The sequence below is a fragment of the Brassica napus genome, chromosome A10, assembly GCF_020379485.1.
Source record: "Brassica napus cultivar Da-Ae chromosome A10, Da-Ae, whole genome shotgun sequence".
In the NCBI taxonomy this organism is placed as follows: Eukaryota; Viridiplantae; Streptophyta; class Magnoliopsida; order Brassicales; family Brassicaceae; genus Brassica; species Brassica napus.
In genome coordinates this window covers 13,561,362-13,589,251 of record NC_063443.1, presented here as the reverse complement: position 1 = coordinate 13,589,251, position 27,890 = coordinate 13,561,362, and the positions used below count along the sequence as shown (strand labels likewise).

General features: G+C 40.6%; 4 protein-coding genes across 5 annotated transcripts; 1 reads left to right on the top strand and 3 right to left on the bottom strand.

The window, feature by feature from the left end:
* Positions 1–62: 62 nt before the first annotated feature.
* On the bottom strand, positions 63–5,976 carry LOC106371714 (auxin response factor 7). The gene is made up of 13 exons (XM_013811809.3): positions 4,955–5,976; positions 4,550–4,662; positions 4,377–4,472; positions 4,242–4,298; positions 4,003–4,158; positions 3,823–3,907; positions 3,648–3,738; positions 3,403–3,567; positions 3,124–3,319; positions 2,885–3,023; positions 761–2,805; positions 497–687; positions 63–399 (listed from the first exon to the last, which is right to left on the bottom strand). Exons 1-13 carry the CDS (start codon positions 4,998–5,000, stop codon positions 219–221), a joined length of 3,561 nt encoding a protein of 1,186 aa, XP_013667263.2. The 5' UTR covers positions 5,001–5,976; the 3' UTR covers positions 63–218.
* A 3,547-nt stretch (positions 5,977–9,523) lies between these two features.
* LOC106371713 (pectinesterase inhibitor 3-like) lies at positions 9,524–11,041 on the bottom strand. Its single transcript, XM_013811808.3, has one exon. The coding sequence runs from the start codon at positions 10,294–10,296 to the stop codon at positions 9,685–9,687; it is 612 nt and encodes a 203-aa protein (XP_013667262.2). The 5' UTR covers positions 10,297–11,041; the 3' UTR covers positions 9,524–9,684.
* Positions 11,042–22,286: 11,245 nt separating this feature from the next.
* On the bottom strand, positions 22,287–23,459 carry LOC106371711. The gene has a single exon (XM_013811807.3). It carries the CDS (start codon positions 23,008–23,010, stop codon positions 22,447–22,449), a length of 564 nt encoding a protein of 187 aa, XP_013667261.2. The 5' UTR covers positions 23,011–23,459; the 3' UTR covers positions 22,287–22,446.
* A 1,821-nt stretch (positions 23,460–25,280) lies between these two features.
* Positions 25,281–27,388, top strand: LOC106371710 (protein SMALL AUXIN UP-REGULATED RNA 10). 2 transcript variants are annotated; one of them, XM_013811805.3, is made up of 4 exons: positions 25,284–25,666; positions 25,789–25,849; positions 26,284–26,836; positions 27,122–27,388. In XM_013811805.3, the coding sequence occupies exons 3-4, from the start codon at positions 26,371–26,373 to the stop codon at positions 27,154–27,156; spliced, it is 501 nt and encodes a 166-aa protein (XP_013667259.1). In that variant the 5' UTR covers positions 25,284–25,666; positions 25,789–25,849; positions 26,284–26,370; the 3' UTR covers positions 27,157–27,388. The 2 variants fall into 2 exon arrangements, with proteins under 2 accessions (XP_013667260.1, XP_013667259.1); XM_013811806.3 differs by lacking the exon at positions 25,789–25,849 and having other exon boundaries at positions 25,281–25,666.
* The last annotated feature ends 502 nt before the right edge of the window (positions 27,389–27,890 follow it).

Here is a 27,890-nt window from a genome sequence, read left to right as displayed (position 1 = left end):
TGATCTGGTCGCTTCCTTTCTCTTACCGTTAACCAATTAGTAGAATCAGTGGCACCCATCAAAATAAAATCTTCGTGTAAACTTAGTTGAAGAAGATATATTGTACAGGGTAAATGCTCTACAGGGCCCAGTGGAAACTTGAAACATGTTATCAAACAGAGGAAGCAATATATTACAAAAGAGAAAAGAATCCGTCTGTGAGAGATGTTCATCTGCCTTCACCGGTTAAACGAGGTGGCTGAGTTATCATCATACTGACCTCTCCAACCATTACCATTGTCACCGCCACTACAAGCTTGATTAGTAGCTGGTAAACCTGCAAAGTTCCCGTCTAAGCTCATCTGTTGAACCTCAGCTGATGAGAGGATCTTTATGCTCTGAACACAATTTACAAATTCCCTGCAAACAAAATCAAGATTTCAAAGGTTATGACTCATGAAAAAAAGGTATGGAACTTTCAAACGGTCTAATGCGGATGTGACAGCTCTCTACTTACTCCCACGGATCATCACCAACAAGAAGTATGTCGTTTTCATGATCTACGTAGACAAGTTTCCAGTCTGATGTTAGAGGATCTTCAAGCTGTCCTTCGATCCCAAACATCCGTGCAAGGTCATGCCTCAGCTCATCGTAACCTCTGTAGCGGTTGACGTCTATTGATCTCCCCACTGAACCTCGCTTTTGCACCTGTCAGAAAATGTACAACATTGTCAAACCAAAAAACTGTAACCAAGTTTCCACAAAGAGGGATGGATCATACCTTTGTATAAGTCCGCATCCGTTGAGTCTGAGTTGGCCACAATCCGCCACCAAGAACTCCAGCATCGTTGACAGCTAGATCGTTTGAAATGGCAGGCACATTAGGGATACCAAAAGATTGGGTTCTCACAGCTGAAGTAGACATCTCTGTACCAATGTCATTGGTCACTCCTCCATAGTTTGAAAGCATGTTCTGCAGATCTTTCTGGGAGTCGTATCCCCTCGAGAGCAACGTGTCAGGTACGAAGCCATTCTCCACATTGGCTCCTCCTCCAAACAAGCTGTTTCTGGAATCACCGTCCAGACCAAAGTTTGGAGACAAGAAATTCTGTTGTCTGTTGTTTTCCCCGCCATCTAAACCATAAGAAGTTCCAGAGGCAGACGCTTCTAGTTGATGATCTGTTAAACTAGCTTTGGGCTTTTGCTGACTCACGAGTTCATGTTTCAGCCGCATGTCCGATTTGCTGTAAAGATCCTGGACAAGACTACCAGACATATCAGCAGCTGGATCAGGTATCAAGATCGCTGGCCCGCTTTGGCTTCTGTTGAGGAAGGTTGAAGAAGAGATCTGACAGTTGTTGGTGGAAGGCGAGGTTGAAGAGGAAGGTGCATCTCCTCCATCTGTGATGCCTGAATAAGCTTTGGCCCCTCCTCCAACCGGTGGGTTTTGTTTGTCCTGAGGCCGGCTCACCAGCGTTTGAGGTGGTTGCAACGAGGGTAAGCCAGTGTTGGTGCAGGACGATGGAAACTGCTGAACTTGAGAGGGAGAAGGTAGCTGCGGAAACTGCTGGCTTTGCAGCTGTTGGTGGAGTAACTGAGAAGGTAAACTCGAGCTTCCTGGAGAAAGAAATTGCTGCTGCTGTTGCTGTTGTAACCTCTGCAACAGCTGAAACTGTAAATGGGGTTGTTCCAAGAGACTCTGCTGGAATATTTGTTGAACCTGTGACTGTTGAGTTTTCTGCTGTTGCGGATTGTGTCCCTGGACAAGACCAGGAGGCTGCTGCTGTTCCATTTGTCGTGAAAACTGTGTGTCTTGCGGTGGTATGGACATCAGATTAGATGAAGACTTGCTGGTTTCAATTACACTACTCTGGCTAGTGCTAGCACCTATATGGCGATGTGTGTGTTGAAGCTGCGTAGACTGTTGTTGTTGCTGTTGAAAGCTTTGATTAAGGGAGCTAGACGGAGGCGCGATGACACTGCTTGCTATTGATCCCGAAACTACTTGGGATTGCAAATGATGCATAGATGCTTGTTGTGACTGACGTTGCTGCACTGCTGGTTGACCATTATAAAGCTGATTCTGCGGAAGCTGAAATTGCTGCAGCTTATGTGGCTGTAGCTGTTGTGGATGTGACTGTGGCTGTGGGTGCGGAGGAGATTGTTGTGGCTGTGGGTGCGTATGAGATTGCAGTTGCTGCGCTCTTAACTGCTGCTGCTGTTGTTGTAGCTGCTGCTGCTGAGTCTGTTGCTGTAGCGGTTGTTGATGGTGTTGCTGAAGCTGTTGTTGATGGTGTTGCTGCAGAGATTGTTGTTGTTGTTGCTGCTGCTGCAGCAGCAGTGATTGTTGTTGTTGCTGCTGATGCAGTGATTGTGGTTGCTGTTGCTGCTGCTGATGCGATTGTGGTTGTTGCTGAGGCTGTGATTGCTGATGGTTCAAAGAGGAGTGCAACAACTGCTGGAGCTGCTGTTGTTGAGACAACGTAGTTGGCGGCTGAGGTAACTGGGACATTGCCCCTTGCAGATTCGGTTTGTTAAACTGAAGGTTTGATGAGGAAATCCCCCCTGGAGGCGTCTGAAAGCTCACTAACTTTGATTGATCATCCGCTCCGCCGAGACTGTTGTGCATAGCCGCCGTTGGAGAGACCATCGACGGGAAGAAACCAGCAGAAGAAGGTACCTGGCCGCCGTTCTGCTGTTGCATACTCATCCACTGAACTAAACTCAGACCAGGAAATATCGTACTGGAAGGGTCCTTCATCTCCAAGCCATTGTCAAGCCACGGCATTGCTCTCTTCAACGCACACTCCATGTCAGTCCCATCATCTGCAAGACCAACAGAACATCCGTCTTTTAAGGAGATTCAAAGATGATGTTTAAAATGAAACTGTACAAAAGACTTTACCTGGCATTCCGGGTTGCCCAGCAAACCGAGGTCGGAAAAATGGAGGAGGACATATGTAGAAAGGAGTTAAAACCGGTTCAATGTCCCAAACTGAAACTCGACTTGGCCTATCACCAGCAGCTGACTCATCCCATCCAATCTATAACAAAAAATTTTTTTTAAAAAAAAGCTAAGATGAATGGTGCAGTGTATCAAGAAAAACAAATTTGGCATTTATCATGAGTTTAGCTTCAAAGTACCTGAAGATTCCTCCACTGAGAGTTTTTCCATCTCACAGGATCAAGATCACTGATACCAGTAACTGTACCCATATACCTCCGAACTCCGCACTCTTCTGTCTCAAATATCATCCTAAACCGCATACCTAGTGAAACCTGAGCGTACATAGCTTTGGTATACTTGGCTAAAGGAACCACAAACTCAGCAGGAGCAGCCCTGCAAAGAACTCAGTTGTATTCTCTCAGAAACAAGCATTTAGTAAAGGTTAATGGAGACAAAAGAAAACACAAATCACCCACCTCGGGTTGTAGAAAATGGTGAAAGGACTGTTATTAGCATTAGCATGAGCTGCAGCAGCAAGAACTCCAATGTGCATGCTATCGCTAGATATTACAGATGAAGAAAGCGCAGGTTGTTGTCTATTTGCACGTCTTATACCCAACAGAAGTTGCCCCTTTCCATCTCTTAATTGAAAATGAAAAAGAGTTAGCTTCTTCACAAGATAAATACCGAGAAGAGCATTGGCACATAGAGATTGATATACCTTACAAAAAGAACTGAGTCCCCAGCAAAGAGCCTTTTAGTGCTGACAAATACACTCCAGCCTGTGGTTAGCAGGTGCCTTTTTGGTTGACCTGATAAACATCATCAACAAATCCAAAACCTTAGAACAGTTTCACCAAATTGATGAAGGTAATCTATCAAAAACAAGGTAAAACCTCGAAAAATATGTCTGAAAGTCCATGTATTGTCGTGAATGTCCTTAGCAACAAGCTCTTGACAAGGTGGTTGCATCGAAAAATCCTAACAGAATATTGCCAAACAATGTAAAGTCAATAAAGAGATCATAATACTCAGGAAGGAAAGATATAAAAGAAGCTAAGGTATTGTATATACACCAGAGCAGGGAAGATTTTCTCAGCTGCTCGGCGTGGTACAGAGAATCCACCGTGAGTGCTTGTGTCACTCGCCGTGAGGGTTTTGCAGAAAAATTCATTAGGCTGTCTGTTTATCTTAAGACCCATGTCAGAGGCAAGCAATGCATCTCTGTCATACTGTTCAACAGAATCCTCACAGCAATTAGTTCCTACTCCTCAAACACACCTAGAAACGAGTTATATAGTGAAAGGTAACGTACTTTATTTACTGGCTGAAGAGTCATCTGCGCGTAGACCTCCTCCGTCTCAGGATCAGCCTGGTTTTAAAATCGATAACATTAGCGACTCAAAAGAAAACTTATGTTAAGAGATTCTATCCATTGTTGGTAACATACATTCAATGTAACATTCTGGAGCATGCAAATGAGCTTAGAAGGAAGATTTGGGTAGCTTGGTATGAAATCAGTCTGCTTCTGCATTGAAGCCGCGACCTGATAGAAAAAAGTAATACCGCATTAAATTTAGACTCAGAGAATCATTCTTGAATGTTATATTTCGAACAACGTACTTGCTCACTGTGACCTTGAGGAAAGTAAACAACAAGACTTCCCGCTGGAGGCAACGATATCAGTGGCCCAGCACAAGCGTGCCATAACTCTGAGTTTATATTTCTCCTTTCTCCTACACACACAACATCAAAGATGTAACTACTTCAAAATCTATTGGATCTTCCTTCAGTTACTACTATCAAAACAACAAGATGAGAGAGCTGCTCTATAAACCCCTCAAACTAAAAAGCACGGTCTTGGACCCCATTTTCCCACATACACAATACTATTAGCTTATATCTAAAGCAGAGAATGAATCAAATCAATTCAATTCAGGTGACCATATCCAGCAACTCTGAAAAAGTTTGACCTCTATGGCTTACAACTGAATCTAATATAAAACCAAGCAGTGGGTTTCAACAAACCTTCCAGGGGATTTGGAGAAACTCCATTTGATGAAGGAGCTTTCATGATTACTGAAAACTTTTACTCCTGAACCCAATAACAACCTGAATCTGAGGTTACACAAAGCTGAGACCTTTGTGTTTAAAGCTGCATCTTCATCATTGACCTTAAACTTTCTCTATACCACAAGCCAAACGAAATCAACTGGTTTCTACTTCCACTCTTCACAATCCAAGTCAGCGCAGAAAGAAACAATAAAAATCGTTTCTTTTAATGAGTAATCTGAAATGTTGACTCCAAGATCTCTGCTTTGTACTTCAGACACAGCCACCAGTTTATCGGAATCTCAGGGAGAGATCAAAAGCACGACTCTTTTTTCACAAGCGGAATCTTCGGAGAGGCCACCAATAATAATAAAGTCACAAGACCGAGAGAAAAAAAAACGAAAGAAAGATTCCGTTTTTTTTCAGAAGGAAGGAAGAAGATCGAGTGGAACAGGAGAGATTTTTTTATGACAGAGAGCTAGCTCACACGGGAGAGAAAGAACATCAGAGTTGTTGTCGGAAAGAGATGATGGTGATCAGCGACCAGGACAACTACTACCCCAAAAGGTCTGCAAAAAAGCACCAGGTCTAGCTTTTTTCTCTCCTTATTTGCCTTTTTTTCTCTTAATTTTCGGGATATTTATTTATTTTAATAATGCTACCGAGCCGACATATTTACTAGCAAACTGGCCACTATTCAACTTCTTAACACTATTTGTACAATAAATAAAATCTTTATTTGGAAAAAAACAAGAAAATTAAATTTTATTATTGTTGGTTTTCTGGAAAAGTTAAAACTTTTCATTATAATTTTATTATTGGTGTATAATTTATTGTAACATGTAGTTAATAAACATGTAGTTAATAATGGCATAACATTTGAGAAGATGTAAGAATGAATAAGAGTTTGACTATATATCTATAATGTTCTGAAGATATGGAAAGATATAGAGCCACACCATTTATGATGTTTTTGAAGATGACGTCCTGGTTATCAATGAAGCCGCCTTCACATTCAAGGGATGAAAGCACTATGCACAATGTTTTGGTACACACAAAATATCACATTATGTATACACATATGACATATCCAAGATCCTAAAAGTAAACGCTGAGACTTAACGTTAAAAAAAAAGATACTGCAAATTTTCTTCATTTTGTACCATTTTTTCTTTCAAGATTTGATTAAAATTGGATGAACAATATAATTCTTCACCATACAGCAGCATATAAGCAAGCGTGGTATATAGGCTTCGAATGTTTATAACTGTCTCGTCCCGCACTTCAGTTAACAGTAACAAAAATCTCTACATATACCATATATTTATACGTTTTTATAACTGTTAAAACCGCACCGCAGTTGAACCGCTTGTCCCGCACCGTTTAAAAGCCATAGTATATTATATAAGTTTCAAAAAAAAGTATATAGTATATTATATAAATGTATGCATGGATATAGATTCAAATAAGTGGCAGCGACATGGTGTCCCTAAGCAATGAATGCGTGAACACAGACGTTTAGCGATTGGATGCAGGTGGGACCTTACGGAGTTAGGTTATGAGGCCGAAAGAACTCTCAAGTATTGTTAGTCTACGATTGACACTAGTTATACAAAAAACTTGCAATTGAATCAGTTTCCCTAGTTGGATCTACTTTATAAAGTCACCGAATGTTCTGGTTATACATTTGCCACTATAAAGCACTATACTAGCAAGTAATAGTATTAGAAAGAGTTCATAATTGATATGTCTTGAAGGTTGTATAAACGTTACCTTTCATCATTTTAATTTAATCTAAAGAAATAAATAAATGTATTCATGTAATAGATGGATCGTAAAAATGATTGAATATCATGATTAAAAAAAAAGGATTAGGAACAAAAATATAGAAGGGCCTCTCACAGCAAATCTCACCTGGCGTGGTCGCACTCACACCCCATTTTACTTTGGCTCAATAATTGCTGTTTAGTGACATGAGCTGGTTTACGAAATCTCTTTCACAGTGGACTTGGATTAGTCAACTGACTCAACTCTATTAACATAAAGTACATTCCACAACCTCGTTAAGAGAAAATAAATGCGCGCAACTGCAAACAATTTGTACTTTAGAAAAACATCTTAAAATCACCAACTATAAACTAAGATTTATAACCGAATTTATTTTTTCTACAAAAACAATACAAAGAAAGAATTTCATTCAATTTAAATGCAAGGCCATTTAGATTTTTTATGTTGTTATTAACGTATGTGTCGTGAGGATAAATCTGTGTACTTAACTATATCAAATATGGTGTGTGTGTGTATTCCACACCCCCCAAAGAAAAGAAAAACATATGTACATTTGTTTCTAAAAATAACTAATACTATTTTATGATAACTTTATAATAGCTTATAACAGATCGTAACGTCCCACAACCCCAACTTTTGAAGTGGGGTTTTTGATTGACAAACAACCATTGGACTAACGTGGGAGGAGAAAGTTAGTGAAACTTTATCTTAATTATAACAGGAAAATATGCAAAGCAAAAGCTGTATTGTCTCTGTTTTTTCCTAAATATATTATGTTTTACACTTCGACAAAGTGATTCAATAAACTTTATTAAGTTCAATAAACTTTTAATGTAAAATTAAATCGTGATAAATGGATGAACTTTAAGTTTATTGTATATTAGTGTTGATCTTTTTCAATTTTTTGTACAATTTCAACACGCTCCTTCACAATCATGATTTTTATTAACACATTCTGAATCAAATTTCAATTTTTGACCGATAATAAACTCTTTTGGGGTCATCCTATTTAGATCAAAAAGGTAGATTTTGATATCACATTAGGTCATTAGGTCAGATGGACTTATAATTTAAAATAAGTGGTGATAAATGGATTGGTTGTGTCGGCGTGATAACGACTTCATTGCTAAAGGATGTATATATCTTGCCACGACTTGGGATCATGGCCATGGACAAAACTCGACTAACCGTTTATAGGCTGGACATTAGCTTAAATGTTTCTTCGAAATTGCAGTGGATTTTTTATTATCTTCAGTCCGTCTTCTTTGCTTTTGTCTCTTTTTTTTGCTTTGCATTTCTGCCTCCGATACTCCGCAAAAATTCTTGAGTATTCATCAGCTATATTAGTTAGCAGACAGTCCGATCTAATCTGGCAAATAAAAAGTAAAATTGTGCATGGACCGACTAATTCAACTTATCCAATCGGCGCACCTGTCTATATATGATTATCAAGGTGGTTGACCGATTCAACTTCAAGGAAGCTATTTCCATAACCATGTTGTTAGACGGTTAGTACAATTTATGCTTTTTCAATAACAAAATAAAAGGGCCACAAGTTTTAATGAGTAGGACCTCCGATAACGTTGAATCGACCCCTGATTATAATAAGGTGGTGGACCGATCGATTACAAGCACCAGTGGTTACAATTATTGTTGTAATATATATTTGGGGACATGATGGTGTTGCATTATGTGGTATTAGTCTTGTTATTTTGCGGCAGTACGTAGACGTCTTTGATGTGTTTGATTTGGTCCCAACGCACAAGCCCAACGACGATGAATATGGAAGCATCATCATTCAAACCGTATATGATATAGCAAATACACAATTCATGATTTTCTCCTCCAGTGTTTACCAGATTTTCAGCTAAAAAATTATCCCCCAAACCAAAAACTTAAAAAAAAAACACACACATCTCAATCTTCGTGACCAAACGAACATATTATGCAAATTATATCAAACATGCAAGTAAATGAATTCCAGGTTGTTCGATTTTAACTATACAATTTGTCAATCGTTCACGAGGCCCATTATTGCATCAGAACTCCATTTCTCCTACGTCAGTTACTACTCTACAATGCCGCCCAAAGTCATATATATGAGCAGGAGGCTTAAAAACATATCAAGAAAGTATTGCCTTTTACCTGTAACTACATTTAAAAGTTGTTAACTAAAATTTTTATATCCTTAAAAATTAAAATATTTATAAATTTTGCCACTATTTTTTGTAACACTTTTTGTTTGTAACACAAATAAATTTTGCCACTAAAACCTTTATTTTACGAGCATTAGACCATCTCCAATGGTACTCTATAATTTTCTCTATATTTCACTCTAAAATAGAGTAACTCTATTATAGAGTTGGATTTGCTCCAATGGTTCACTCTATAATAGAGTTACTCTATAATAGAGTGAAATATAGAGTATTCTTATTTTTTCACTCTATATTTGGAGTAAAAAAATAAGATTACTCTATATTTCACTCTATTATAGAGTAACTCTATTATAGAGTGAACCATTGGAGCAAATTTAACTCTATAATAGAGTTACTCTATTTTAGTGTAAATTATAGAGAAAAAAATAGAGTGCCCTTGGAGATGCTCTTAGCTCAGACCAAGCCGCTACTTCATATATATAATTCTCATTTAGTTCAACTCTTTTAGAATATCTTATTTTTAGTTTCATGTCAAGACAAAATCACATGCTATCGAATCCGAAGGGAACCACACAATACGATACAGTGACATACCGTCAGAAAAAAAAAGAGAAACCATTTATTTAGTATACCATTATCAGAACTACTTAAAAGGACAATGCCTCTCATCTTTAAATAGTAGATAACTCGCAATTAAGCAAACACGAAAAAACTAACACCAAATCATAACTGTCCATTAGGACAAGCACATCATATATAACATCAAGAACGTACTACGTGGGGCTTGCCACGTGATTCATCTAGCTGGTTGATCATGTAAAGCGCGTTGCTCGTAATCCTCGCCACTTTCGTCATCCACTGCTTCACGTCCGTCTTAACCTTGCCCTCGACCCCTTTAAACCCATCTAGACACGTGTCATCATCCGTCAATGCCGCACTAGCCCACGTCTGCGCATTGCTCATCTGCCACCTGAACTCGTTCGCCGAACCGCCCGAGACGTGGAGATGCTTTAAAACGCCTAACGTACGGCTCAGATCAGCCACGGAGTCTCCAATCATCTCCACGCAGTCCACAACCGCCGCTTTCACCCGTTTCTTCCCCACGGTTTCTCTCACAGCCGCGAGTTTCTTCGCAGCTGCTTGAGCGTGGGAGAGGCTTATCTTGACGGCGGCTTGAGCTAGCTCGCGTTGGTTCGTGATGGTTGGACCGGAGTAGGTAGAGAGCGTACGGACGCATAGAGATGGATAGCTCGCGTGCACGCAGGAGGAATGTACAATATCTTCAGCAGTACTATTAGGTCCGTGTCCGGTGGTGGCAGCTACAATGACGGCGGAGACAATGGCGGCGAGAAAGAGCTTCTGTGGAGGAGCCATTGTTTGAACTGGAGTGTGTGAGAGAGAGAGTGACCAAGTTAGGGTTATCTCTGTAAATGAAAAATGGAGAGCGGTGACTGGTTGGTAAGAATTTAAAGTGGTAGGTCGTTCGACGTTATAGCTTATTTATGGTTTTATTACATAAATACCCTCAGATATTTCTTTTTATTTGCGTGGGTACGTGCATAAGATAAGGAGTAGGATGGTGAATGCAGTATGGGGAACATCTGTAAAATTTAATGCACCACAAATTACAGTAGCGAGTATAGTGACAAATAAAGACTGTCCAGTCCAATGCATGTAGATAAATTAATAACATGTGAATGATAATAATGATCTAACATATGTAAAGTGTAACGACAGAAACAGATAAACAATGTGGAATTATTGGCGGACTGGTCACTAGTGGCCAATTATATTTAAAAGAGGTTCAGAAGATTGGGCCCACATTTGCTATGAATTGACAAAAGAGGTTTCAGAGTCGAAATTTTTATCTGCCATTTATTTTGCTCAGCTCTTGCATCATTTCAGAATAAACTCTATGATACGTATAGTTTAAAAACGAATTAAACTTAGTTCAGATTAATTCAAATTTCATACATTCTGAAATTGAGTTTGTTACTTTAATTATATACTAAAGGCATTGTCTCCCCGGACGTAGTTTTTGTTTCATCTCAATATTTGCTAGGATTATGGTAGTTATTAATTTTTCGTTTTGGATTGATCATTGTTTTTTAAAATATTTATTGTTATAGGATTAAAATTGTGATGATGAACTGTATATGCATTGTTCTCCACTTATGAAAAACTAAATTGTGTTACTAATATGATTGATATAGTTTGTGGTGTTGTTTGTTGTGTCACTGAAACTTATAGTTTGTTTGTCTTTTTTATTTGTTTTTTTGTACTGTTGAGAGTACATAAATTATATTAAGGTTGTAGATAGTACATTTTGTTTCTGGATATTTTTTTTCTCTAGTTTAATTGTGTAAGTTGTGTGTATTAAATACTAATTTTTATTATCCTTATTATGTTTGTTATATGTTTTTATTTTCTTTTTAAACTTGTTTTTTTATCAGACCTTTAAAACAAATACATGAAAACTTGTAGAAATAACTATAAAATGAGTGACAGTTTTAAGTATTTGAGCCTTAATAGGTTTTAAACGAATTTATGTATTTCTCATAAGAAGACAATAGCATTGGCATGTTGACATTGGGCATGTAAGCTATTTTCATAAGACAAGAGGAGTGAGCAGGTGGAGATGTTGTTGCCACATTTGTGTCTGTCGGGATTAATGTCTCTTGTATCTCTTGGTATGGTTGTATTTGTTTCTCTTTTATTTGAAGGGTAATATGTAAACAAAAATCATTGTTATTTGTATTTATCAGAGTTTGTAACTTACTATGCTTTTTTGTTTAGGTAATTTCACTGATCTTGGTTGTCGTCTTCGTTTTCTTTGTAAACATCTGTGAAAGTAAGTTTGTAACTTGTTAAATAGTTGGCCGTGTAGTTTGTATTTGTTTAGCTGACTCGATGTATGTGTCGTTGAGTTTTAGTTGAGGTAATTGGTTTGGTATATTTGTTTTGAAGTTTATTTGTAAGGTTAAACAAAAAAAAAGAGGTTATCATTAATGATTCGTCTTTTCTGGGATTCTAGTTTTTGGTGTTTTGATTGTTTGGGTTGTTGTGATTTCTTTTAAGCTGTAAAATAAAGTTTTGTGTAAAATTAGTTTGATAAGTAAGAGATAAATAGACGACCATAGATATTGGATAGACAATATTTTGATTATTGATGTTAGCACAATATATACGATAATATAAATGGAATTGTGTGTTGATCGTTTCTTACGAATCAATGAGGAGATGGATAACGACTTGAGTTATTTCTTTGGTAAGGTCAGATCCTTGGAGAGAACGGATTTTCCCAACCACATCTGTGAGTTTAAATATCAGTTATGAGATCAAAACATAATATAAACCTAGATGCAATATGATAATATACCTGAGAGTTCTAGGTTTGTGTTCGCAATCACTTGGAGATTTTCGAACAGTCTAATCATGAATGGAGATTGATCTCAGGAGCACCTGTGATGACTTCATCAATAATGGTTGGTGAGATGAAACAAATGAGGAATGGATGATCAGTTATCTTGTACATGCTTGAGCACCTAGCAACCTCAAAACGATCGACTTTTACAATGGAACCGGCTTTCAAAGATGACATGTAATGTTTAACACGTCCGGCGGGAATAAATCCATGAATCACGTTATTTGCAAATAATATTACTCAACAAAGAATCAGGAAATCAATTTAAAACAATTACGTTAAATAAGTGTGATAGATCAAAGATTAACTTACTTTCTCATCAAGGGAGAGAACCGTGATTCCCATAAACTCAATGTCTTTCTTGAAGTTCAGAGAATCCCATAAGCGAAGGAGGCCAGAGGATGCTCTGACTACTACGACCAAGAAGGAGAGACTCGAAGGTTGAGTGACGGATGCCTGGGACGCCGGTTTGAGGAACTGGAGAGGCAGAGAGAGACATTATCTATAAGATGGTTAAAGCTAAAAAGAATCAATGAATTTTGTGGAAATACAGATTGAGTTCATTAAAGACGATAATCATATATATATGGTTTACATAGGGGCTTCAAATCAGAAACATTTATGATTAAGTGATTTAAGATGGAGAGATGAAGAGTTCACCGTTGAAAAAATATATTACAAACAGACACACATCGCAACTCTGTAACTTAGACTTGTCTAAGACAATGATGAAAATAATCATAACTCATGTTAAACGACGATAATTTATAATATGGGAAAATTATAATTGTTACAAACTTAAGTTTTTTTTTCATGTAACGTGATGAATCTCTTTAAAAATGAAACCCATAAAATATTTGTAAACCTGGCCTTCAGAGGAAGCTGAAGAAAAAAGTTTACAGCCTTTATATATATATATATATATATCAGTATATGTCATCAATGTATAAAGTATCTTTTTAGTTTAGTGATATAAATGTTGGTATTGATATTATTTTATAACGTAGATTTCCATTCAGTTGGTGATCAAATCGTAAATCCAAACTATCTGAAAAAATCTTCCGGTCATATTTTTTTGTGAAAGTTGCCTTAATAATTCAGACGATGCTTTCCTAGCAGCCAATGAAAGAAAAAGGTAACGATAACCAATTGAACCAGAATGATCCACTTAACAGGAAACGTCCCATCTTCGTATATGTATTTTCTTACAGATCCATTTTGTAACGGCCTTGGCCCGATGAACCTTATCAAATACTTTAACTCAAACCTTTTCGTTCAAAAAGCTCTTATTAAAACTCAAACTGTCTTACATAAAACCGAACTCAACTAAAAACTGAATGTCGAATAAAACTTAAGAAGAAATGGCTGAAAGAAAAGAATCCAAAATGAAAGACTCGAGAAAACACTTGCACCATACGGACATCTACTCCCGCTCCCTCTCGGCCATACCTGTAAAAAGAGGGGTGAGTACACAATACTCAGTGAGGGCAGGTTCTAGGAACCCACGAACTCAGCTCAGGAAGAGCAAACAATCACAAGTCATGAGCTAATAAGATCTATTACACAGAATCCCATACTACCCGACATGAACTAAAGACCCTACAATGCATATCCTTTTCATCTTTTCCTCTTTTCCTCTTTTCCTCTTTTCCTCAGTGGGTAGCCCCCACTAGGCTTCTACCCCATATTCATGTGGATTCGCCACATCTCCTATGGGTGCTTCCATATTCATGTGGATTCGCCACATCTCCTATGGATACCTAGCGTGGACTACTTACCCCACCTACAAACCTTAGACTCTCTATATGATCCCTTATTCGTACTTATTCTTACATCTTTCACTTATCATTCACAACACATCTCATCATCTTATCATCATTTCTTGACCACCCTACATGCCTATGTTCTTATCACTTCAACATGTACTACCGTCTAAACAAGATCAATCACATAACATATCACACATACACACAAGATCTAGATCTGATTAACAAAGGACTAAGTCCCATTGATTACTCAACATGAGACAAGTTCACAGCAAGTCCTCACCTTAGCTTTTGCAGAAGTGGGTCTAGATCTAGGTTTGGGAAACAGTCACTTCTCGAGATCTGGTTAGAGAATTGGATTCACACAAGAGAGAGAGGGTTTAGGATCTGTCATTTCCAATGACTTAGAACTAGAGATCTTAGGTTTACCTTTAGGGTTCAGATCTCAGTTGCTTGCACGAAACTGAATCAAGGAGGCGACGGCTAGGGGCTCGGTCGCGGCGGCTAGGGCTTCGCGGGCGGCTGGCGGCTGGCTTCGCCGGAGGTGGAGCGGCGGCGGCTTGAGGCGGAGGCGGGGTTCTGCTCGGGCAGGGCTTCGCTTGCTGTCTCTCTTGTGGCTGAACCCTAGGGAAACTTCTCCTTTTATAAGCAATGGGAGGGGTTATGTCTAGGGTTTCTTCTTCTTGGGCCTCCTGCACTTGAGTTCCCTTTTGGGCCGGGCCCGGGATGTTACAATTCTCCCCCACTAGAAAAGGATTCGTCCCCGAATTCTGGACCTCCTCCTGGTCCCGCTCCGCGTTTCCAAGGATCTCGGGGTAGTTAGCCCTCAAGTGCGACTCATGTTCCCACACATCCTCGTGGATTCCATCCCTCTCCCATCGTACAAGAACCATCTTTTCCTTTCGTCCCCGGTTATTTACTTCCTTTTCCTTCATAATCTTTATGGGTTTGCTAACCAAGGTCAAGTTACGTTGCGCATCCTTAGGCGGGTGCGGCAAGATCAGCTCAGGCTCTCTTATGACCTTCCGTAGCACGGAGATGTGAAACACGTCATGGAAATCTGATAGTTCCGGCGGTAGTACCAGACGATACGCGACTGCACCGATCCTCTCCTTTATCACGTATGGACCCATGTACCTGGGTCTCAGCTTTTTCAACTTTCGGTTTGGGTCATTCCCTCGAAAAGTTCTCATTTTCAAGTACACCTCATCCCCTACCGCAAACTCTAGTCTCTTCCGGTGTTTGTCGGCGTAACTCTTCTGGCGGTCGTGAGCCGTCTTCAATCTGTCTCTGAGGAGTTCTACTTGCTTGATCGTTTCTCCAACTAGTTCGGGGGTCATATCTCGTTTCTCCCCCACTTCGGTCCAACATAAGGGGGTCCTACAGGGTCGCCCATACAATGCTTCGTACGGGGACATTTCGATGCTCGCATGGTAGCTGTTGTTATAAGAGAACTCCACCAACGGTAGATATTCGCTCCATTTACCCCCCCCATTCCAAAACACTCGCCCTCAACATATCCTCGAGTGTCTGGATGGTCCTCTCGGACTGTCCATCCGTCTGTGGATGATACGCGGTGCTAAGGCGAACCTTGGTTCCCAATGCTCTTTGAAATGCCTGCCAGAAAGTTGAAGTAAACTTCGGATCCCGGTCAGATACTATGCTCACCGGTACCCCATGTAACTTCACTATGACGTTCAGATACTCGCGTGCTAAGTCCTCCGTCTTATCGGTGGTTCGTATAGGTAGAAAATGAGCCGTCTTTGTCAGGCGGTCTACTATCACCCATATAGCGTCCTTGTTTCTCGTGGTCCGCGGTAGCCCTGTGACGAAATCCATTGTCACCATATCCCATTTCCATTGTGGTAAGGGTAACTCCTGCAACAGTCCGCCTGGAACTCCGCGCTCCGCCTTAACCAGCTGACAGGTCTGACACCGGGCTATCCACAAAGCGACATCTCTCTTCATTCCTTCCCAGTGGTAGTACCGCTTCAGATCTTGGTACATTTTTGTCCGTCCCGGGTGAATTGCGAATCGTGATTGATGAGCTTGTGCCAGTAGTTCGTCCCTCAAGTTCCCTCCCTGTGGTACGCACACTCGGCCTTTAAACAGGATGGTACCATTCCCAGCCGTACGGTACCCGCTCACCTCCTTGTCGACCATCTTTTGGAGTGTGGAGTCCGTTTCCTGGGCCTTACTGATTCGACTCAGCAGGTCGGCTTGTTCCACAACCTCTAACCCGGCGCCCTCTTCGTTCACGGACGTCGCACAGAGGTGCAGTTTTGATAAGGCTGTGGCAAGTTCCTGAGTTTCCCTTGCTCCGGAGATGTCTGATTTCCTTCGGCTTAAGGCATCTGCCACCAGGTTTGCCTTCCCGGGGTGATAATCGATGACCAGATCGTAATCTGCTAGTAGTTCCATCCACCTGCGCTGCCGTAGGTTCAGATCTCCTTGAGTGAACACATATTTCAAACTCTGGTGGTCCGTGAAAATTTGTACCTTCTCCCCATATAAGTACGATCTCCAGATTTTTAATGCGAATACCACTGCCGCTAGCTCTAAATCATGTGTCGGGTAATTAGACTCATGTTTCCGCAGTTGTCTGGACGCGTAGGCGATCACTTTTCCTTCCTGCATGAGTACGCACCCCACTCCGATCCCGGAGGCGTCGGTGTAGACCACAAATGGCACCCCTGGTCTAGGTAGGACCAGTACTGGGGCTCTAGTCAGCATGTCCTTTAGTTGTTTGAATCCTTCCTCGCACGCCTCTGTCCATTCGAACCTAACCTCCTTGCCCGTAAGGCGGGTGAGTGGCCTGGCTATTGTGGCGAACCCTAAAACATACTTGCGGTAGTATCCCGCCAACCCGAGGAAACTTCGTACTTCTGTTGCGTTACTTGGTGTTGGCCATTTCGTGATCGCGGTGATCTTCTCGGGGTCCACTGCTATCCCTGCTTCGGAGATCACATGACCCAGAAACCCAATCTTACGTTGCCAGAAACTACACTTGCTAAGCTTAGCATATAACCCATGCTCCCTTAACTTGTCCAGTACGATACCCAAATGGCGTCTGTGGTCCTCCCGGCTCTTGGAGTAAATTAAGATATCGTCGATGAAGACAATCACACACTGGTCCAGATAATCTCTGAAAATATCATTCATTAGCCCCATGAATGCTGCCGGCGCGTTCGTCAGTCCAAAGGGCATTACTACGAATTCGTAGTGTCCGTACCGGGTACGAAAAGCTGTCTTCCTAATATCTTCTTCGTGAATAGGGATTTGGTGATAACCTGAAGCAAGGTCTATCTTCGAGAACCAAGTGGCTCCCTCCAGCTGGTCCATAAGTTCGTCTATACGGGGTAGGGGATACTTATTTTTAACGGTAACTTTGTTCAATCCCCGGTAGTCGATGCACAGTCGGAGGCTCCCATCCTTCTTCTTTACAAAGAGTACCGGTGCCCCCCAAGGCGAGCTACTCGGACGTATGAATCCCTTTTCCACTAGTTCTTCCAGTTGTTTCTTCAGTTCAGCCATCTCTGCAGGCGCCAAACGGTAGGGGGCCCTGGAAACCGGTGCGGTTCCGGGTTCTAGCTCAATCGTAAAAGCGTTATTTCGTTGAGGTGGGGGTCCGCGTAGTGGTTTGAACACATCGGCATACTCTGCTGCTACAGGGATACTCCCCAGATCTGGCGCTTCGGTCTCACCCACCATTTCAATAGTGGCTAAAAAGGCTTCTCCTCCTTTCCGGATTGCTTCTTCAGCATGGGCCATCGACACCACAGTTATTCCGGTCCTAGTTCTCATTCCTCTGTACACGATTTGCCTCCCATCGAGCGGAATCCTAACGCATGCCTTGGCACACTCAACCACTGCTCTGTGTTGTGCTAGCCAATCCATTCCCAAGATCACCTCGTAACGCCCCAGTTCTAACTCCAGCAGGTCTCCGGGTAAGTTCACACCTGCGAGGATCACCGGTACTTCTTCATATCTACCCCTCGTGGCCATTTTCTCTGTTCCTGCCGTCTCGACTCCCGTCACCATGGTGTTGAAGTTCCCCTTAAAGTCCCACTCACGCGTAAGTCTAGGGCTTACAAAACTGTGAGTTGCCCCGGTGTCGAAGAGAGTGAACGCTGTCACTCCTCCGACCGCGACAGACCCTACACAACACTAACGCTAAGCTACACGACTACTACAGTTCTTTTCATATAACATAATCGTATTGTTAAATCAAACGTACCCGCGATCGGTTCGGCTCCTTCGCGACCCTCGACGGCGTACGCTCTTGCCCCTGCGGCTTGCCCCCTCTGCTGTTGGGGTTGTGCCCCTTCCACGTTTCCTCTTTGGAGTGTTGGGCACTCCCACGCCAGATGTCCCTCCTGGCTGCAGCGGTAACAGCGCCTGCGTTGGCCTTGTCTATCCTTCGGGCAATCCCTCGCTATATGTCCGCGCTCGCCGCAGGTGAAGCATGCTCCCATCCTGCACTCCCCTGCATGGAATCGTCCACACCTTTCACATGCGGGCCTTAACGGAGCAGGCTCAGCCGCGGGTTGTGCATCCCGGGGCCGTTTGGTACCCCGGTTCTGGGAGTTCTGGTTCTGTTTTCGCTCTTCCTCGAGCCCTGATTCTTGTTCTGCGGCTTTCTCAATCAGCTCATGGACATCACGATAGTCCCTCACGTTGCAGCTATTCCTCAGTTCCACTCTCATACCTTTGAGGAAACGGCGGATTAAGTCGTGATCACTCAGGTAGTGACCCGCAAATCTCCGAAGTCGGTTGAACTCGTCCCCGTAGTCTCGTACATTCCTCGACCCTTGACGGATGTCCTGAAACTTGCTTTCCATCGCGTCCATGGCTTCTAAGGGAAAGTACTTCCCATTGAATGCCTCCAGGAAATCATCCCAGGTCAGTCGTATCCCGTGTGACCTTTCGACCACTTCGTCCCACCACACTAGTGCTTCGTCTTTAAGGTAGTGAGCAGCCAGGTCCCTACGGAACTCCGGTGGGCACCTTGCAGAAGCGAAGTTCCTCTCGAGTTGACGTCTCCAATTATCCGCGACAATCGCGTCGGCCTTTCCATTGAAAAACTCCGTCTGCATACTCTTCATGTGTCTCAGCATGTCCCAGTAGTTGGGTCCGGGGGCGTGCACCACCGCAGGCGCTGCCGGGGGTGGAGGCGGTGGTGGCGGATTCTGGGCCGCCCCAGGTGGTATGGGGTTGTCCCCCGCATCTGCGGCGGCTTCACCATTGGGCAGACGACCCCCATAGGCGTCGCGGTATCTTTGCAGTTCTGCCAGGAGCGCTGCATTCGCCACGTTCGGCATTTCCACTGGGTTCTCATTCTCAGGCGCGCCCCCTCTTCGGCTTTCTGCCTCGCTGGAGGCTTGAGACGCGGACCTGGTGACCCGTCGTGTCGCTCTCAGGTTGGCCGCTGCTGGCCTTGCAACTCTGGCATTCTTGGGAGGCATCCTGTTGACAAGTGAAGGAGTATTAGCCACGGTTCTACTCAAATTCTATTGTCCACCGAGTGAGCTAGGAGTTCCGTCCGAGTGGTGCATTTTTTTTTTTTTTTTTTTTTGAAACCCTTTTTGAAATACTTAGAAAGACGTTCGGAAGAAGTTCTTTTGAAACCCGGGTTTTCCTACTTCTACCCGACCCTTCCCTACCCACCCGGGACAGCACCGGGTGGGTTTAACCCGCTCTGATACCAATTGTAACGGCCTTGGCCCGATGAACCTTATCAAATACTTTAACTCAAACCTTTTCGTTCAAAAAGCTCTTATTAAAACTCAAACTGTCTTACATAAAACCGAACTCAACTAAAAACTGAATGTCGAATAAAACTTAAGAAGAAATGGCTGAAAGAAAAGAATCCAAAATGAAAGACTCGAGAAAACACTTGCACCATACGGACATCTACTCCCGCTCCCTCTCGGCCATACCTGTAAAAAGAGGGGTGAGTACACAATACTCAGTGAGGGCAGGTTCTAGGAACCCACGAACTCAGCTCAGGAAGAGCAAACAATCACAAGTCATGAGCTAATAAGATCTATTACACAGAATCCCATACTACCCGACATGAACTAAAGACCCTACAATGCATATCCTTTTCATCTTTTCCTCTTTTCCTCTTTTCCTCTTTTCCTCAGTGGGTAGCCCCCCACTAGGCTTCTACCCCATATTCATGTGGATTCGCCACATCTCCTATGGGTGCTTCCATATTCATGTGGATTCGCCACATCTCCTATGGATACCTAGCGTGGACTACTTACCCCACCTACAAACCTTAGACTCTCTATATGATCCCTTATTCGTACTTATTCTTACATCTTTCACTTATCATTCACAACACATCTCATCATCTTATCATCATTTCTTGACCACCCTACATGCCTATGTTCTTATCACTTCAACATGTACTACCGTCTAAACAAGATCAATCACATAACATATCACACATACACACAAGATCTAGATCTGATTAACAAAGGACTAAGTCCCATTGATTACTCAACATGAGACAAGTTCACAGCAAGTCCTCACCTTAGCTTTTGCAGAAGTGGGTCTAGATCTAGGTTTGGGAAACAGTCACTTCTCGAGATCTGGTTAGAGAATTGGATTCACACAAGAGAGAGAGGGGTTTAGGATCTGTCATTTCCAATGACTTAGAACTAGAGATCTTAGGTTTACCTTTAGGGTTCAGATCTCAGTTGCTTGCACGAAACTGAATCAAGGAGGCGACGGCTAGGGGCTCGGTCGCGGCGGCTAGGGCTTCGCGGGCGGCTGGCGGCTGGCTTCGCCGGAGGTGGAGCGGCGGCGGCTTGAGGCGGAGGCGGGGTTCTGCTCGGGCAGGGCTTCGCTTGCTGTCTCTCTTGTGGCTGAACCCTAGGGAAACTTCTCCTTTTATAAGCAATGGGAGGGGTTATGTCTAGGGTTTCTTCTTCTTGGGCCTCCTGCACTTGAGTTCCCTTTTGGGCCGGGCCCGGGATGTTACACATTTATACTTCAAGACCAATGTTTGGCGCAAGGTGATCCACTTGATCATTGTCTTAGGAGTATGTTTGATCTTGTCCTCCGGGTTAGTTCATGGTTTCTTCCACCTCGATATCTCTCAAGACAATGTGTAGTAGTCAAATTCTACTGATTTTTCTTGTGCTGCTGCATTTCCCTTGATTCAATCCTCACAAGAAAGCAAATGAAATAAAAGGCATGTTTAGATGGGCAGAGGACACAAAAATTAACCTTCGATCGATTGATTTACCGCTCCACAATCGTGGATTCGTGGTATCTACGTGTTACTCTAGAGTCTAGACATATGATTTTGAAACCTTGAACAAAGGGTCATAAAAATTTTGTAAATGCGTGGGTAAGATAACTTAATGAACGTACAATTTGTTTGATTAGTTTGCATGGGTTGATGAATAAAAAGCCATATGGACGGCATAAAGTAAGTTTGCTAATTAGAAGCTCTCGTGATTTCATCGGACAAAAAAAAAAAGAAATCAAAAATCTCAAAACACAGCGAACCATCGACAGAAGTCAAATTGATTCAACAATGGTGAATTCAGATGTGTGCATTGTGCAACAACAAAGTAAATACGAAGGAAATGACCAAGCTTAAAACCGGGACCATGAAACCAAAGAGGAAAACTTCTTGTGACAATACATCATCATCCTGCGGGTGGGTTTCATTATTTTCGTAGCTATGATTTTTATGATGAAAAAACTAGTACTAGTTGTGTGTTTAGTAGATGTAATTTGTATGTTATGATGCTGGAGAATTAGTTTTGTTACGTGTTCGTCTTTCAACTAACTAAAGTTTTAATCACTAGGTATGCTCTGAGTAGTCAATTTGTGTAACGAGTATGTACAAAGTTTACTTTATGAGTTAGTTGTAAGTTTATGATGTCGTTTATCTTCTAATTAATGGTACGTAAGTTGGATTTATCAATACTTCAACTAAAAATGAAAACTACGCATACAATAATACCTTTATTTTTTTTATTAGCTTTCCATATTTTCTTGTTTCAGAGAAAAGCTGCAACACTTATACCAACACTAACAATATATGCATGTAGTCAAGTTTTTAACGAGTGAAAGTGTAGTCAAGTTTAGGTTGGGCTTAACCAGCGTAATTAACCATACTTGTGTCCAAATGTTCTACGAACAAAGTTTCGGAAGCAACAAACAGTTGATACTGATTTATTCTAATTCAAGAGCTCCTGGTCTTGTTTGGGAGACATTATCTACAAATTTCAAACTTAATCGACCAAAAATAATATACTTTAAACCAACAAGGTTTGAAGTAATCATGTAGTAATTAAACACCCTCCGCCGTTACAGGCTCCTTTTTTCATCCCATAATCTTACGACACTTCCGTTTATCACCATTAAGTCCACGTAACGGTACCAATCTTCATCACCATTTCTCATCTTCACCACTCTTTCCCATCTCTCCCACCACTCTCCACAATCACCCAAACCACCTCCATAGTTGACAGCGGACGTTAACTCTCCGTCCCCGTCTCCACCCCTCCCTCCGTCAACGTCTACCTCGTAGTACACAGTCATCTTCCCTTTTGTCACTCCGTCATCGCACATTAACGTCTCCCAAACCTCCGTTTTCATAACCACCGTTTCCTCCTCTCGAGCCGCCGCCGTTTCTTTAACCGGACCAGCTACTGCTTGTGGTTCTTGTCCAGATTTCGAGGCGGTTTGTTCCTCTAACAAGCCACATCCATGACGGTCGTCGTCTCCAATGGTGGTGACTCTCATCCTCCAGAAGCTGACGGCTGCCGTCACGACAGCGATCCATGTCCAAACATTGTTGATGATGGCAAGAACACCGAAGCTAGCGTATTCGAAAGCCAACGCTTCTAATGGGGAATCCAAAGTGGCCATGTTTTTTTTGCCTTGATGATAAGCAGAGAGGTGGTTGGTTAGGTGGTTTATATAAAAGGTGGTAAGAGAGACAGAGGAAGGAATTTGAAACCGGGACCGTCGGATGAAGAGAGAGGAACGCTAAGCCGTTGGATCTTGTCAAGTGGAAGTGTGAATATTTCGTAGATGCTGAGAATCGAGAAGGAAGATGCTTTGTTTTCAAGAAAGATGCGCACAGCCAAATACTTATTCCTCATCGGGTTCGCTGGCCCTCATAATATAAAACAATATAAGCAACATATAACAACAAATGGTTGAGTTAACTTGGACCTCAAAAGTGAATAATATAAGATCTGTGATGTTGTTTTTAGAAACTATTTAGAGTATTGCACGGCTCTCTTTTTCTGCTTACGATTGTGCATGTCCTACGCATGCAACAAATACTAGGTGGAGGATATATCGCCCATCACTGTATTCATATTATTCTATATCTTAATAGTTTTCTAGTTTTTATCTTAAAATCTTAAGATATTCATATATTATATATCTTAATAGTATCAATATTTGTGTTGACGGACGAACCTTTGATCTTGGTTGTTTTGGTTGATTGCTAGCTGCTCGTTTACGGTAATATGTAGGATAAGCATCAAATGAAACTTTATCAATTTGGAGTTATTCCATATCCTTGCGATTTCTCGATCATATATTTTGTAATTTGTAATTAAAGTTTAAAAGAATAACAAAACACACAAATAATGTATGAAATCTTAAAGAAATGCATATTTTCTTCTTGTGTAATGTGTAATCGCCACCAGTCCTCATCTCCACTTGCACGGTTGCACCCTTGTTTTTTTCAGGTTCGAATGAACTCGTTTAGAAAACAAGTTACTATTTTAAAACGTTAAGAAGTCCATGCCCTCAAACTAATTAATTCATGCAACAAAAGAACAATAACAATTTATACATAAAACAATTCAAACATTATTGTACAGCTATATAAAGATGGATCAGAATAAAATTTTCTAAATTAAAAATTTATAATGGCGTACTATATGTTAGTCCTGAAGGAAACTAGTTACATATACTATATATAATGCATAAGCTCGTACGAAAAGAGATCGTCATTTTAGCTCGGCCATCAGAGTACTATTCGATCTAAAGCACAAACCAACAAGCTAATACAGAGGGTTTCATTTTATATATATATATATATATATATATATATATATATATATTTAGGGTCAATAAACTAAATTATGAGACACTTACGAATTTAAACACGGCACATGTGAGAAGATATTGCAAAATCCATCCATAATACTCCGCAAAATATTGTTCGCAATCGTATAATATACACTTAAGTAGAAACCATGTTCTTGTCTAGTATTACACAATATTTAACTTTATATTATTTTAAGTTAATCATCTTATTACTACCAGATATATAATATTAGAATAATGTGATCACCTTAAGTGTATCACATGGTTGCCTAAACAAAAGTTAAATTCGTCACATCAAGAGGTGGTCCATCCCGGATGAAACTATATATTAGCAAAACCATTGTTGATCTCAAGCAACGGATAGAGCCTGGAGGTATCAAATACTAACAAAGAATCTTCGGTACTAGCTAGAGATCATCCTTTTCCGATTAATTGTCAACGCAAAAATAATCAATGTTCCTTGTACGGTTGTACCTCTCAACAAGCACTTGATCATGATGATCAATATTGTTGATTTGTATTTTTGTGTATATATTTGAACATGCTGATCACTTGACCATCTATCTAAACAAACCTCTTTAGAGGTTGAGGATAAACTTTTAAACAAGCAACAATTAATCTCTGCATGCTCGGCTATACAGACGTTATATTCTGTGAAGAACTGAAATCAATGTATAAACTGTTAAAGAGTATAACCGAGTCAAAGAAGAAATACAGAGTTGTAGGCATATTTTAACAAGAAGTTATTTGCAAGACATTTTCAAAGTCTCTGCTACTTGTAAACTTTCTTTCAAACCAATTACTAAGGATACTAGTAGTGCTGAATTAGCTAAACAAGCTAGATGCAATGACCAGACACCACAGAGCTCTATAATCAAATGGATATTATGCAACTTCATTAATGAAATATGTCAAGTGCATCTCATAATAACTCGCAATTATTTTAATTGCGCATGAAGTGGAGGGATAAGTTGGCAAATCAAATAAGCAATTAATATGTAAATAAACTAACTTTCGGCGTAGAGAACGTGAGAAAACAGAAGAACCTGAAAAGCCGAAAGTAACGGGAAAGCCACAAAAAATCTTATGTGCAAGAGAGAATCAATGAACTGAAAAAACTATAAATCCCAAAAAAGCCAATCTCCAGTTCCTGATCTCCCAAAATTCGCTTCTCTATTCGTTTTGCCCCCACCAAATAAATTTTAGATTCTATTAATTTTTAATTCTGATTTTTATTTGTTTTTTTAGTTTTGGTTTCAGAACTTGAATATATACATCCTTCCTCATCATCGTTTGAGCTTCCCAGTATTGGAACAGAAAAAAAACCTAAAAAAGAAGAAGCCACAGAAAAAGAAAGAAAGAAATCTTTGGGAGACCCCTCTTTTTCTCTTTGCATGGTTGTTCCTCATCGTTTCCACATATAGCTAAGAGTGATTCAATTCGTTTTCCTCTTCAGGTTAACAATTTTATATAATGCACATATACATATGTAAAACATTTTGAGATTTGTTTCTATTTTTTCTGAGAAATATTTGATTTAATAGATCCTGATCTAATCTGGATTCATTCTTTTGCCAGTGAACATCGATCGTGCGTTATTAATATAGGTGGATCCTTTGAGTTTGCTGAAATTTTTTAGGTAAAGTGAGCAAAATTGTATAAAAACTTATTATGGATTTAATGATGTTCTTGAGATTGATCTAATACTATATGGGTTTGGGAGTTCCCTCTAGGACTTCGTGCTGCAGATTCCATGTACTTGCACTAATGGTTTAGATTTGCACTGAATCTGAGATAAAACATTCCTTCTTGAAAAAGACAGCTTTGGACTGTGTTTCTGTGTGAATGTGGGTCCCTGCTTTGGTTGATGATAATACATACTATTCACTTTGCTTTTGTCACAAATATATACTAACGAGGAGCGCATTACTAATGATTCAAATTGATTTTTATTTCTCTTTACAAGTTTCTTTTTCTAGTTTTATAATCTTGATTATACAATAGAAGGAGTTTTTGTCTGAGTAATGTGTTTATTCCTTTATTTTGATAAGTTTAGTTATATCGTTAATGCAGTTACGAGGGAAGAAGAAGATCTTATGAGACGTCTAATCTCTCATTGAAGAAAACGTTGCTGGTCTTTTATATCATTAGGCAGAGCAGATGGATGAAAACAGTGCGGCAAAGTTAAGCGGAATAAGGCAGATCGTGAGGCTAAAGGAGATTTTGCAAAAATGGCAAACTGCAACTATAGGTCCCAAGTCAGATATCGCTCCATTGGAAGCTGGAAAGCAAGCGGCGGCAATGATCTCACCGGTTATCAACAAGAGGCTATTTGCCGTCAAGAACTGTGATTCGGATGAGGAAAACTGCCAAAGCCCTGAGCCTCCCGCTGATGTTCCCAAAGGGTATCTTGCGGTTTATGTTGGACCGGAGCTAAGGAGGTTTATCATACCGACAACCTATCTTAGCCACTCTTTGTTCAAGGTGTTGCTCGAGAAGGCAGAGGAAGAGTTTGGGTTTGATCAGAGCGGTGCGCTCACCATCCCTTGCGAGGTTGAGACTTTCAAGTTCTTAATTAAATGCATGGAGAACAATCCTAAAGATTATCACCCTGACGACAGTCCCGGTAAGCCCCAAAGACTACTCTTACCTACAATGAACTAGTCACAACCTTTCAACCCTACCGTAGCTAACCAGTTCAAGCTCATTGGTCAAGGGGCCACCTACTGGGTTTAGAATGGACTGGGCCGAGCCTGTTAGGACTGTTATCCTATCTACCCCTCCCATTACACACACTTACAAGAAACTTTACAAATTGTTTTATGAGGAATCAAGCAGAATACTGGTTATTTTGGACAATGATTTGATGATTGAGTTGCCAACACTAATGGTTTTGTCTCGTCTTTTGCAGCTGAGGATGATGCAGTAGCAGCAAATGAAGACTAAATACAAATCAAGTGCTGAATAACTCTTAAAAACTTTTCTTTTGTTATGATGGTTATTGTTATCCTTTATTATTATTTTTAAACATATGGGAATTGTTAGGGCTCATTACTCTGGGGTGTAATTGTAAAATCAGACTATCTTTGTATTTTCCTGGTTCTTATTTTCTTCTCCATTATTTTTGAAGGAGGGATTTAAGTTTTTTTCTTAGATATATATGTTAGATTTGAACTGATTTGGTGGACGAATATGTGATACGAGATTAAACATGAACACAACCTCTTGTACGTCGAAAGCAAGTTACAAAAAAAGAAAAAAAAAACTCTTGTACGGAAAAATGTGCACACACCTGTTTTCTATTGTTATTATCGAAAATGTTTCTCAACCAGGTAGACTAATGAACAATGCAATATATAGATTGTGGTTGATTTGACAAGAATTGGTCGGATTTGGTACGTTTTTTTAATCTGAGGTGTAGTTGGATCACGATCAAATGTAAATATATGTAGTCTATATGTTCAGTTTATTGTGATGGTTACCGCAAAATGTATTGCTACACGATGATGCTTTTATGTTCTTGGGCATGTAAGGACAAATCATGCGTATGTTAGTTTGAGGTTTTACATCATTTTGGAATTGTGGATCCCCTTATATAAAAGAATAGATTAGTGGGAATTGATGAAATATTTGAATTGGTTTTACAACATGTAAGCATCAGGGTCTAAGAGAGATTATAG